Raw genomic sequence first — 13,744 nt, 5'->3', positions numbered from 1 at the left:
TTGCAGTATTTAAGAAAGTGTTATTCTGCAGATGACACACATTTTGAAATACTGTGTATCTATCTATATCAGTGTATCTAGCTACAAGAGTGCAATTAAGTGCTTTCCCTGACCTTTCCTCACTTAACCAACTGTTGAGGTGTTTCTTATGCACCAAACATTCCCAGCGGGTATTGCCACATTCGCCAGCTCTTTCTGCACCAAGCGTGTTGTCGAAATGTGCCTTACACAACAGCTTTCTGCACACATGAATTTTGCCACTGTTGGTTAGCAAGTCTGGACACTTCTTCAATTTTAAATGTCTTTTCATTCTGTTTTACAGTTGCTCTAGAAACCTCAGCAATCCGTATGAAAGTTCATAAGCTGCAGCGGAGGAAAGAGCGCAAGGCTGCACACTGCTAAGGCTTTTTTTTTTTTTTTTTTACTTGACTGTCTGTTTGGGCTTCCTTCTGAAAGTACAAAAGCAGTACATTTTTATCACCACCATCACTGGGTTTCCTCTCTCTGCTCTGGTTCCTCTCTCATTAGACATTCTCCCCCTCCTCTGCCCCCAACCGCATAGAACTTCAGCAAACTCTTTACACATGATCTTCACAGACACACGGTGCCTCTACAACGGTGGTTTGGTGCGAGGGCGAAGAAAGGAGACAACCCCCAGCTCTCTCAAATGGGGAACTGCACCTGCCCCCCACCTGGGCAGCCCTGCTAGTGGTAGTACAACCCTCCAGAGTTCTGTTCTCCTGGATGACCCCAAACCTAACAGAAAATATTAAATCAAACTAACAAGTAAAGTTCCCTCTCTTTTTCTCAATCCACCAATGTGTTTCAAGAACCTTAGTTTTTCAAGCTAAAGATGACAAGTATATTTAACTGTAGTTCACAAGATACAAAACTGAGTGACACAATATTTCAAATATGACAGACTTTTAAAGTGCTAGCTAAAGGTGAGTCAAAAATAGCAGAGATGTTCATTGGGTGGCCTGGTCTAAATTGTTCAGCCAGCAATTGGTTTTGAAAATACTGCATCGGCCCATGTACGCTACAATCGTTACTTTTTCGATTCGAAATTGAAAAACAAAATGCTAATTACGATGCCTTCATTCGTTTTTTCATTTAATATTGAAAGCAGAAAATTAAAAAAATAGCTTTTTATTGTTTCTTAGCACAATGACTTGTTTACTAATTTCTATTTACATTTATTCACTTAGTAGATGCTTTTCTCCAAAGCAATTTACAATGAACTCTATGTAGTATTACTAGGCCACACACCTTATTCACCAAGGTGACTTACACTGGTAGATACACTACTTACAATGGGTCACTCATCCATACATCAGTGAAACACACACTCTTTGTGTCACTCACACATTATGGGTGAACCTGAAGAGCATGTCTTTCGACTGTGGGAGGAAACCAGTGCACTCGGAGGAAACCCACGCAAACACAGGGAGAACATGTAAACTCCACACAGACTGAGCAGGGATCAAACCCATGTTTTCTCGCACCACCCAGGTGCTGTGAGACAGCAATGCTACTCGCTGTGCTACCGTGCCCCCCATTCTATTAACGTATTTTCATTTAATCATGCGAAGAGTAGAAATCAAAATCTCACAATACCAAATATGACGAATGCCCTAAAGTGCATAATATTTCCAATCTAACAAATAGCCTAACCTCGAACTAGAACGTAGAACTTCACGGTGCTTTTAACACCTGCACTTAATTAGTAATAAGATTCTTAAGAAGTAGCACCTGAAAAGTCTTGCCAATATTCTTGGTGGACATGTCATCCTCCTTTACTGTCACTCTCTTGCTGCTTTTAAAAAGCACATAGTGCTCCATATTAATTATGAATAACTCGGAATGAAGCCAGCATGTTTGATGAAGTCACTGATGGATTGCGTGTGGTTTCAATTAATTTACACCTGGGCTGTTCAAGAATACCACAAAACGAAATAGCTCAAAGTCAAAAAATAAGATGGCAAGAAACTTGTCACATCTTGAAGCTTTAGATTTAGGTAGTGCACACAGCTAAAAGTAGGGGGGGCGTGGCATGGCGTGGCAGGTTCAGCCGGTGCCCACTGTGTGGCGGGTCAGGGGGTCCCCCCCTCGACCTTGTGCCGTGTTGTCGGGTAAGGCTCTGGCTCTGGTATTCATTTTATTCTCAGATATTTTACGTAACATAATTTCTTCTTTTGACATTTTTAATCTCGTGTGTCACAGATACTGCATCATACCTTGCATTTTCTCACTTCTCTCCACACTTTTTTGACAGCTAAAATATTTTAAAAAATAATTGTGTTGGCAAGTCTCTCATAGCTTTTCATTGGACATATTCTGAAAAATTTGCCAGGGTGTGTTGAATCTCACAAGAGAAAAACATTCATATTCATATCTGTGCACAATAGGGAAACAGAAAAAAATACAGCTTCTGGTTTGTGCCATAGTCTCTCAAGGTAAAATGTACTGCATTTCATAGAGCTGAAGGATGCACCCTCCTTCCCACATAATGTATATGGTAACGTCTGCAAGAGGGGGATTCAAAAGCAAGTCAGACATTTATGACAGATGGCTGCCATTCATCATTCAAATCACAATCACAGAACAATCCGTCAATGATTATTCAAGCCAGATGAACATGGGTACTTCAATTCAAGGACCCCCTGAAGAGCATAAACCTCTTACAATTGGCTAAACGACTCACTAAATGACTTCAAAAAAGTAGAGCTTTTATATCAAAAAACATGCACACATGAAAGTTAATTCATGTGATATTTGACACACAACACTGCAAAAAGGAAAAACTTAACCATGTAATGATGCTGTGCAGCTATATTCACAATTACCAGCCAGAAATAATTGCTCTATCCACCATCATGCAGCCATCTAATAGGTTCTTATAAAAAATAACCTCTGTGGGTGTGGCCTCTTCCTGTTTGCTCATATCACTGACACACACAAGCAAGAGTATTCTTAGACTTGACTTGCGTGTAGAAAGCGGGACTGTATATATACACACACACACACACACACACACACACACGCAGTCTACAACCGTGGTTGGGTTGCAGCGAACTGGAGCCTAACCCGGCAACGCAGGGCGCAAGGCAGGAGGAGGAGAAGACACACCCAGGACGGAATGCCAGCCTGCTGCAAGGCACGCCAAGCAGGACTCGAACCCCAGACCCATCACAGAGGAGGCCAAGGCCAAAACTGCTGCACCACCGCACTACCGCACCCCCCAGGGGACTGTATGTGTATGTAATTACATATCCCATGGCTAATGACAACGCATCCTGCCATAATGAACATAACAGTAAGCTCAGTAATAGTGTACCAAATATACAACAGTAACAAGGACTCCAGGAAGTTGTGCTACCTGCACCCAGTCAGAGGATATAATTGCTTCTTATTACTACATTAGTATAATGCAGAGGGCAAAATATTTACAGTAGTCTGGTGCACAGTATAGATGCACCCCATGCAAAGACAAAGAGTCCTCATCAGCCAGTGTGCTGAGTAAAAGAAACGTTTGTTATGTTTAATGCATAATATTTTTAACTGTGGGAATGAAAATAACAGTATTAGTACTGCACAGCTTACAGCCAAAAATACATCAGTTGGCCTACAAAAAGAATGTTACATTTGCTAAACGAAGATAGACTGAAAACCACTTCCTCTACCACTTATCTGCTATTGTTTGTAACCCAGAAACAGATTCACTGCAGCATGAGCTATTCTAAAAGTTCAGTGCTGCCTAAAAATAGACAATGCAGCTCTCACCTACATTCCACATTAACCTCAACAAAGGTGTAGGAATACTCTGCAAAGCACATTCCAAAAATCCATCTCCTTCTTACAAGGGTGGTGGGAGGAGGTTCCTGGTACTTGTGAGGAGACAGAACTGAAAGAGGAGCAAATTCACATTATATCTTCAATTCAATTCCATTTAGTTTTATAGAGCGCTCCTCTCACACTGTGACACAGAGCGCTGAACGAAGGCAAAAGGGCAAAGAAACAAATAGATATTTAAAATGTTTTACTTTCAAAGACTTTTAGTTTGTGTTTTTGTGCACTGAAAGATGGCATGCAAAGCACCTTGAGGTTCACACACAGAACAGTGTGTCAGCAAGTACTTTAGTGAGGAGAAATCAGGCCTCATGGACATCTGCTGATGCAGGTTCTCATATCTGCTGCACCACAGTTGCCCTTCCAGATTCAGTGGGCTCTCAAAGTAATGAGCTTTGATTTTTCACTGTTTGCTGTATATCTTCTTGTGTCGCCACACACAGTTTTCAAGTAGAAAATGGCCACCTTCCCATTCCCATCCAACTAGGGCATCAGAAGCCAGGAAATGAAGCACAGAGGTCAACTGTGGCTTAAAGAAACTGGCCATGCTACTGGCACAAAAGGAACCATGACCCTTCTTTCTTAGTATTTTTCTAAATACTATCAGTCAATCACAAGCCCTGCTTGTTACTAGACACATAATTTATTCCATTTACATGCATAATCAACAAAGACTCAACAATATAAGCAAAGTGCCCCCACTGCCCTTGATCTGCAATTGTACTGACATTGCATAGTGTGATGAATGCAGACCGCTCATCAGACTGGCTTTTACTGGTAATGCTCCAAAAAGCATAAACTTGCAACAGTAGTTTCCTGTTTAGCAGCTTCTGAAACTTCAGCTGAGAAACCAGCACTGTCTACAGAAGACACGGATATGCACCTACTCTCTAAAGAGGTCAGCTAGTCTTAAAATAAATTTAAGCATAAGTAAAGAATGTGCACAATACAGTCTCATGAGGTTTGCCTGCTAAAGACATAGTGAAAATAAATTTAGAAACTTTCTCAATTATTTCCAGTGACAAAGGTGAAATCACATCTGTGCTTAACAGTGCTTTGGTTAGTGTGCATGTGCAGGGATCCATCATTAACCGTACAATCTCTTAGCATGGCTATCAATCTCCATTACAGGTGAGATGTGGTTTAAAGTGATCCATGTGCAACAGAAGTCTGCCTGCCTCCCATCTCTGCTCATCCACACACTTCCAAAACAAGCTGACATAATAGGCGGTATCCATCCTTATCATTCCCCACTGGGCCACCCCTTTCATAAGGTAAAAATATGCCTCAATAAGACAGATGGGCAGAGAGAAAAGTGAGCTTTCATTGACATAGATACATTTACTAATGACCCCCTCCACACACATAGCACTTTAATTTAATTCCTGGAGAACTGAATGTGCTGAAAGTTTGTGGGTTGTACTTAACTAAAAACCTTCAGGAATTTTGTCAGTTATATAAGAAATCGCAGGGCTGTGGATAGTGAGGCCAGAGGAACATGGCAAAGCAAATGAGTCTAAACAATTTAGTTGTAGCAGTTCCTATGTATGGGCCACTTGTAAATATAATGCAGTATAAAGAATTAATGCTTCTGAAACCACAAATATTTTCTCTCACATATTGCAACAATATCAGACCTTTTAATATTAAAACAACAAGGTGGCTAAATGTTACTTACAGTGTAGTATGTTCTTTTCCAAGATTTATTAACTGCTAGAGCTAAGACAAAGCAGGTAGCACAGTGGTTAAACCACACACCTTGCTCTTAGCAGGGCAAGGTTTGAATCTCTCCATCTGCTGCAGTACCTTTGAGCAAGGTACTTACCCAAATTGTCCCACTGAAAATTACTCCACTATATAAAAGGGTAAATTACTGTTAGCAGATTAGCATTAGACAATGCTTTGGAGAAAAGCATGCAGCCCAACAAAAAAATATTCAAAAAGTACATGAATAATTAAACTTGGAAAGGATCTTTCTAAGCTTTCCACTCTAAAAAAACCAACATTTTTAATTAAAAAAATTTGTGGCTACTGGTACTAAATGCAGAAAAGAAACCTGAGATCCTGGACAAGAAAGAGTGACACAGGAAAGACAGCCAGTCAATTACAGGAGCACCATACTGGTAACAGGGTTCTTGCAAGCATGCTGGCTAGGCTAACAAATTGAAATGTGTAACCTTTTATTTCCTACAAAGGTTTACTCATATTCCATAAAGTTAACTCTCCCTTCTAGCTAGCCAGGAATCATAATGTTGAGAAATATACAAGAAAGAGTTTTTCCATTATTGTCAGTTATATTTAACAACAGCACAGGTCATTAGTGTTCTGTGTGCATTATTATATTCACCTGTGTTTAGCTGTTGACGTTGGAGGGGTTACATAATTGATAATGGGAAAATACTTGAAGCTTTCTACAAGTCTAGTCCAATGGACACATCCACTCACCTCACTGCTAAGGAACTAATGTCAGGGAATGAAAAGACAGCTTCATTCCTACATCACAACATGAACTGAAAAAGCAAAATGCGGTATGTTTGCATGGCAACATTAACTGGATTTTTCTTCCTACATATACTTTGAAAAATACACATTTATCTTATAATACACATATATATTTGATACACAAGAGATAAGTCACTGAGCCATTTATTTTATTGAATTAAGAAGTGTCTCCTTTGCAAAAGCTCACTACTGACTAACTAGCTCTAACTAGCTCACTAACTACTTGGTCCTATAATACAGTGATCACTTTTGAAAAGTATAATTTCCTGATTTTTTATTCTTGTTCATTGCTATCATACTATTACAGACGACTGGGATTATCAACCTTTTCGTTTCAGTACACAGTAATCATAACGTGATTTCACTAGAACCCTTACAGTGAGAAACTGACTAATGCAGGGAAGAGCCTTTGTAATTCAATTTAGGGCAAATATTCTTCTGAAATTACAAGTAGACCAGCTCATTGTGTTATTAATCTTAGAGTTATGAATTTTGAAAGGTAAGTTTTCAGTCTGCTACAGCATGAAAGTGATCTGCATTTCAGCACCTAGCCATTAGTTAGCCGTAAAATGCACCAAAACAGTACTGGAGTGTGAGACTGCTTATGTTCAACTCCCTTCTACAATCTATAGAGCTTGTGTCTAGTGTTCGAGAGTGTCTGTGATTAACAGCGAGAAGACAAACCTGGCACAAGTTTAGGACATGATTCAGTAAACTGGCATTAAATAGAAGTTTGTGGAGATGTTTATAAATGTATCTTCAGTCATTTCTAAGGACTATTTTGTGTAAATGAAATAAAAACTTATTACAAAAAGTATTTTTACATATTATGCATTTATTTGGGGCTGTTACAAAATCTAAATGATAAATCAATCAAGATTCCTGTATTTTTTTTAAATTGCATAATAATAAGGAAAGCTGAAAGTGACCAGAAGCCAATGAACACTGCACACATATGAGATGAACTAGATGACCATATGGATTATTTAAGAGGTTGGAAAAATTATAGATTTTATCTATTCATTTATCCAGTTCAATAACAGCTTTTCTTCAGCAGGGTCACAGTGAACCAGAGTCTATCCCGGAATCATTGGCTGTAAGGCTAAGGGGCATACACACTGTACGGGACACCAGTGGACAGATTTAATTATTTTCTGAAATTAAAAATGAATCTTCATGTTAATGTTGGTTGAAATTAATTTTTAAAAGAAAAAGTATTCTGTGTGTATTAGCTTTGATCAGTTAAAATAGAGAAACTAGTGGTAAAAGACACTTTGGACTTACAAACAAATCTAGATACGAACGGACTTCTGGTCCCAGTTCTGTCTGTAAGTCAATGAACTACAGTATTGTTAACATTCAGAGAATGAAACACAATCAATATGTAAACAGATTTTTTGAGTTATAGGGATAACATACTGTATTAAGCAAAAAAAAAATATATATATATATCCTTGATCCATCTATTTTCCAAATTTTTTTGTAGTGGAACAAGCACGATAAATGATACATGGCAGTAAAGCCCAAATTTACTTGAATAGGAACCTTTACGCAGCTTCTTGTGTGACATAAATAAAAAATTTATAAAATGTTGAAGATAAGTGTTTTTGTTTAATAAATTTGTGATTAGAAATTGTTTAATAATTTAAACATTTATCTAGCTACTTGTGTGATGTACAGCGGTTCATATGGTGGAATGTGACAAATTAACTGTACTCTAGAATCACGTGTCTGCATCCAAGTCTCTTCCTCTGTTGATGTACTGCACTCATTGTATTTTCTCTGAGATGTACGTTGCTTTGAAGGAAACTGTCTGCTAAATTAATAAATGTAAATGTAACTGTAACTCCCCAATTCAAGTCACTTCTATAGTATTTAAAGCTTGTGCTTGGTGTTCCTACGTTTTGATGTTTCTAACAACACCAGTAAGTGGTGGACTGTTACCAAAGAGAACAAAGCAGAGACAGTTAAGTCAAAAGTAATGAGAAGATGAGGAATATTGAACATGTTTATGCGTCAAATAAATGGGACTAAATAAGACCAATTAATTAAGGTAATGCACAAATTGTATTTTCTATGAGATGTACGTCGCTGAGGAGAAAAATGTCTGTTAAATAAATAAATGTAAATGTGGATTTTGTGTAACCAATGTCTTTTCATTTTCAGTAATTGTATATTAGTTTTCATTTCAATGTAGATCAAAATTTATAAAAAATTTAATTTTTAAATTTAAGCTATAGTCAAGGTTTTGAGGAATGTAATTTAACTACCTCATAGATTTGTATTAATATTTTATTGATTTTGAGTTAAGGATGACGTTGACTTTGGAGTTTTAAAAAAAAGCTGATGAGCCAATATACAGTTGTTTTAATTCAAAAGGAAAAAACTTTAATAGGAAACAATAAAATGCATATATATGGATGATTTCTATGAACAAAAAAGAATGACCATGTTTATATCTGGTCCAACAAAAATATTATATAATATTGTATAACAATGTGAATATCCATTTGGTCAGACTACGACTTTTGATTATTTCCAGTTGTAAATTGTTACAGAAATACTGTTTAACACATACTGCAAATTCATTACTGTGGGCCACTACATTAAAACAGAAAATTAAACAACATAGAAAAAAAATGGTAAATTTATCAATGATATGAAATTTTCTTAAAGGATTTTTTCAAACAAACCTGAAGCTATATCAATTTTATAGCTGAAGATATAATAAAGCAGTTATGCAGTGCCAAATGGTCAGTCATTAATGTCTATGATGTCAGTCATGCTTATGGTAATTATCAATGATAATGACGATAACGTCGCTAACAGGGCTTGGGATTTTTAGGATGGGAACATTCCAGCTGGCTGTGATGGACAAGTCATACATGTTCACAGTGATCTGACAGTTTAAGGTTTTGAATAGATTCTCAACTTCAGTCAGAAATTGCTCCTCTATCTTTGGGATCTTTGAGCCTGCGCCTAATGAATTCTTAATCTAAACTGGTTTTACAAAACAGACTATTGAGGAAGAACACAATTTAAGTCGTCAGCTGTAGATAACTGTTTTGTGCTGTGTTTTTAATGTAAAGAAGTATGTATTATGATTGTTTTTCCCCAGACCTCAAATAAAATAAAAACGACAAAAGATAATAATGTAATTGATAATCTGTATCTGGTTATGCGAGAAATTCCATCTCCACATCTAACAAAATGTGTGTAGTTTATGCATATACCAATATACCATAAATGAATTGTACAGCAATTTACACACACACACACACACATCGTCTGAAACCGCTTGTCCCATACGGGGGGTCGCAGGGAGCTGGAGCCTAACCTGGCAACACAGGGTGCAAGGCTTGAGGGGGAGGGGACACACCCAGAACGGGACGCTAGTCCGTCGCAAAGCATCCCAAGGGGGACTCAAATCCCAGACCCACCAGAGAGCAGGACCCAGTCCAACCCACTGCGCCACCGCACCCCGACACCCCCAGCAATTTACACAATAAACCCAAACAAGTGGTACACATTACTCACTATCAATAACCACTTGTCCCTATACAGGTGGTCCACAGTTTATCCCAGAAGTGTAGAGTGCTAGGCTAGGCAGGGTACATCAGTCCATCTTCAAGTGGCCACACAATTAGCCACACAATCACACACTGTGGACAGCTGCAACTTATGGGCCCTCCTGAAATAGACATCTGTGGGAAGGAACCAGAGCACCCAGAACAAACCCACACAAACACAGGGAGGACATGCTAACACCTGCTAGACTGAATGGGAGTTGAACCTAGGTCTGACAGCACAACCCAAAACACTGCAAAGCAAACAAACTGCTCACTGAAAACATTAAACAAACAGAATTAAACCAACTGTTTTGTACAAAGAAAAGTTAATGCCAGCAGAGACCAAGACTAATAGGAAATGTAAATCCTTTCTTTACAATATCTTTGGATAAAGTGCTATACTAAATATATAATGATTATAAACTATATTCATTTTATGTTTTACCTCAAAGTATATCTGCAGTCTGTCCACACACACACACACACACACACACACACACACACATACATTTTCAGAACTGCTTGTCCCATACGGGGTTGCAGGGAACCGGAGCCAACCCGGTAACACAGGGCTTAAGGCCGGAGGGGGAGGGGACACACCCAGGACGGGACGCCAGTCCGTCGCAAGGCACCCCAAGCGGGACTCGAACCCCAGACCCACCGGAGAGCAGGACTGTGGTCCAACCCACTGCACCACCGCACCCCCCGCAGTCTGTCCAGTGACATCAAATTAAGTGTATAATGGTGATGAATATATACGGAATGAGCTATTTGAAAACAGAAACACTGCACTCTAAAACAGGATAAAATATGTTACTGGCATTTTAATTATCTGTATTACAAATGAATGATGTTAAAGTATTTCCATTCCTATTCAAGCATGTACAAAATAATTTTAGATATCATGTGCAAAATAAAGGTAATGAATTAGTTTAAAAACCTACACAAGGGAAAAATATTAGGTAACTGGAAAGAACCTGTATAAATAGATAAAAGAATGGAAGGGATTATATGTGACATTCACTTTAAAGTAGATAAAACAATTTGATTCCATTGCTAGAGGGGGGAAAAAATAAATAAAAAATCAAGTTTCAGATTTGTAGGAAGGAAGCAAAGGAGATGGGAATCTTAAGCAGATAAAAAAAAAAAAAAAAGTTTACAGGAACAGACCAGTAACAAAGAAAAATTGAATGGTTGAAGTAATATTGACATTAAGGGTCACCAGCAAATATGAATTAGGACAGAGAACCCATGGAGAGCACTGAACAATTTTCTGACACAAGACAAATTGGTGCAATCAGAGCTGCAGTTGGTTAAAGAGGATGCTAAGCACACAAAGAAAACCTGCAGAAAGAAAATTACAAAGTCCTTTTAAGGGAGAAAGAATGCCTGGAAGTATCTAGGATAAAGATGCATGAAAAAAAGCTAGAAAAGGAGTTTGTTCTTTCAATACTGCAGATTTCAAAAAGAAAGTCAAAAACAGAAAATTAAACCGAGAGGTGAAGTGAGCTACTTGTCCATAAAAGACGTCCTTTTCCATATCCCTTTGTATGGCTATACATGACTTCAGAAGCCCAATTTAAATTTAAATTGCATGGTAACTGATGTAATTTAATACTGGGAAAAGTCTTCTGTTACCAGCACCATGACAGAGAACAAGGGAAGAATGAAATAACAGCCTATAAAACTACACTTTCTTGTTCTCTGGGATCAAGAAACTTAAAAACTACCTATTCTGTCCAACAGCTGCCTGTCAAAGTTACCAGGGTACACGTTTCCCGGACCTTGCATTTGCATAAAAGAAACCTCACATAAGGCCTTACATGTTTACATTTTTAAGAATGTGCCACCGGTCACAAGGGCTACAGCTAATAACTGAATTGTCTAATTTCCACGGTAGCTTGTGATTAACAGCGATGAGTTTTTTTTCTCCTACTGAGACCAGAATGTAGTACGTTAATTAGGCTAACTACCACAACTGCAATGAGAGTTGTGGAGCAGATGTAACGATCATCTATAAATAATCCTAGTAGAGAGGCGCTGATTTTATCTTAATTGTCACAGAAGTGCAACTCGGTAATCACATTCTCTGTAATTAGACTGATTAATGTACACTACTGTGATCAGATTCCTAAACACTTTGCTTAACGCCAAACAAATACAATGTCAAGTCTTCTATCTGAATATCTCAACCAAGATCATTCTAAAATAAGGGTGAACCTTGCTCATATATTTATTCAAAATAGTAGGCAACATAAAGCGCAGAACATAAAGATATACTTGAAACTTGACAACTCTATAAAACGTAATTAAGAATTTAATTAAGTTTAAGGGTGACACTACAAATTGAAATTTGCACAGAAGATTCAAAACATTTAACACGACACATCATATAATCTTACCTTTGCCCTGATCTGTCCAGAGGTGGACACTTTCCTAATTAATTTGTGTGATGTTCCCTCTTGTTCGCCATCGCTGTCAGACGACTCCTCGCCCGTATCTGCTGCAGATAACCTGTTGGAGTCCTGCAAGGAGAGCTGCTGCACATAGAGAACGTTTGGGTTCAGTTTTGCAGCCATGGGGATCAAATGAAAAATGGTGGCCTCACTCCGTGAAGTCTCAGGTCCGCCGGGGTGTATTCTGAGGAAAAACACATACGCAAAATTATACATGTGGTGTCACACCATTTTTTCTTAACCAATGAAACTGACTTGCTTGCTTGAAACACTTGCGGGTCACGTCATGATCTATGATCATCCTCTGAGCCCAGAAATTCACACTGTACGTACCGCTTGAGTTGAGGGAATTTGGGTGTATGATTTCAAACTTCTCAGTCAGGAGCACATGCTATACTAGGTTTGTTACGTAATGTGTGCAGCGCCGTAGCTGAGCACTTTGATTTCTGTTTGTCATTAAAATTCAATAGAGAAAAGTGGAGTTCAGTTCAGGACTCGCCAGTTCAATGCTCCATTACTCACCTCCAGTCTTCATGTAAACATGATGATTTGTACGACATGATCATGATTATTATTATATCCGTGTCTCTCAGAGTAACATCACTGAACCGGCGATGTTCCTCGGAGACACATCAGCGATTCACGTGACATGATGAAGAAATGACAGTAAGAGTAAGCTGTGGCAGGCAGGCAGGCTGCACTTGACTCACTTCACTTGTTGTATGTCAAACAGCTGCTGCTGCTATGATCGGAAAAAAAGTATTCCGTGGTGGATTAGTCAGAAAAGATCATCAAGATGAAATAAACATTTGCCGATAAATATATAGCCTCAGTGCAACACAAACCCAATCAGACTGACAGGTACAAATTAAAGGTAACGGTTATTTTAGATTTAGTAATGCTCTTCACGCAGGGCCAGCAGTCCCGAGCAGCGAAGCGATCCGCCGCCACAGAACGACCTGTCTGTCAGTGACGGCCAGCAGCTGTTTGTTTGAAAAAAATGGCAGCTTCTCAATAACGTTTCCTCTCTTAATTCGCTGCATAATTATGTCGAAACGTAAGACTTCGCCATTTTTTTCATTCCCTAATGTTTAAATGGACCATTTTCCCTAAGGAAAACTGAGGTACCTGCAGGCTGCTTCGAAACGCCACACGCTCGAGTCACTCGCTCGCTCTATCCTCACTGGCATCCGCGCGCGCGCACGCACGCACGCACGGCACCGCAGCTCGCGACCCTCCCTCAGCGCGTTTCGCGCCAGCCTGGTTCTACACGTCGCGACACAGGCTGGGGCGAGCGAGCTGCCTCGCGCCTGCCCTCCGCGTGCGCGTTCGCCTGACTAGAGATCCGGGCGACGGGAGAAAAAAAAA

General features: G+C 39.0%; 1 protein-coding gene across 2 annotated transcripts in view; it reads right to left on the bottom strand.

Moving 5' to 3' along the window:
* The window catches only part of LOC108934407 (diacylglycerol kinase eta-like), a 52,296-nt gene extending 38,552 nt beyond the window's left edge, over positions 1–13,744 (bottom strand). For both annotated transcript variants that reach the window (XM_029251177.1, XM_029251178.1), the window contains exons 1-2: positions 13,505–13,744; positions 12,323–12,560 (exon numbers count right to left, since the gene is read on the bottom strand). In XM_029251177.1, coding sequence (XP_029107010.1) covers positions 12,323–12,560; positions 13,505–13,566 — 300 coding nt within the window. In that variant the 5' untranslated portion in view covers positions 13,567–13,744. The remainder of the gene's footprint in view (positions 1–12,322; positions 12,561–13,504) is intronic.

Source organism: Scleropages formosus, chromosome 4 (assembly GCF_900964775.1).
Source record: "Scleropages formosus chromosome 4, fSclFor1.1, whole genome shotgun sequence".
In the NCBI taxonomy this organism is placed as follows: domain Eukaryota; kingdom Metazoa; phylum Chordata; class Actinopteri; order Osteoglossiformes; family Osteoglossidae; genus Scleropages; species Scleropages formosus.
The sequence above is the reverse complement of the archived record's forward strand: the minus strand, read 5'-3'. Positions and strand labels throughout refer to the sequence as shown.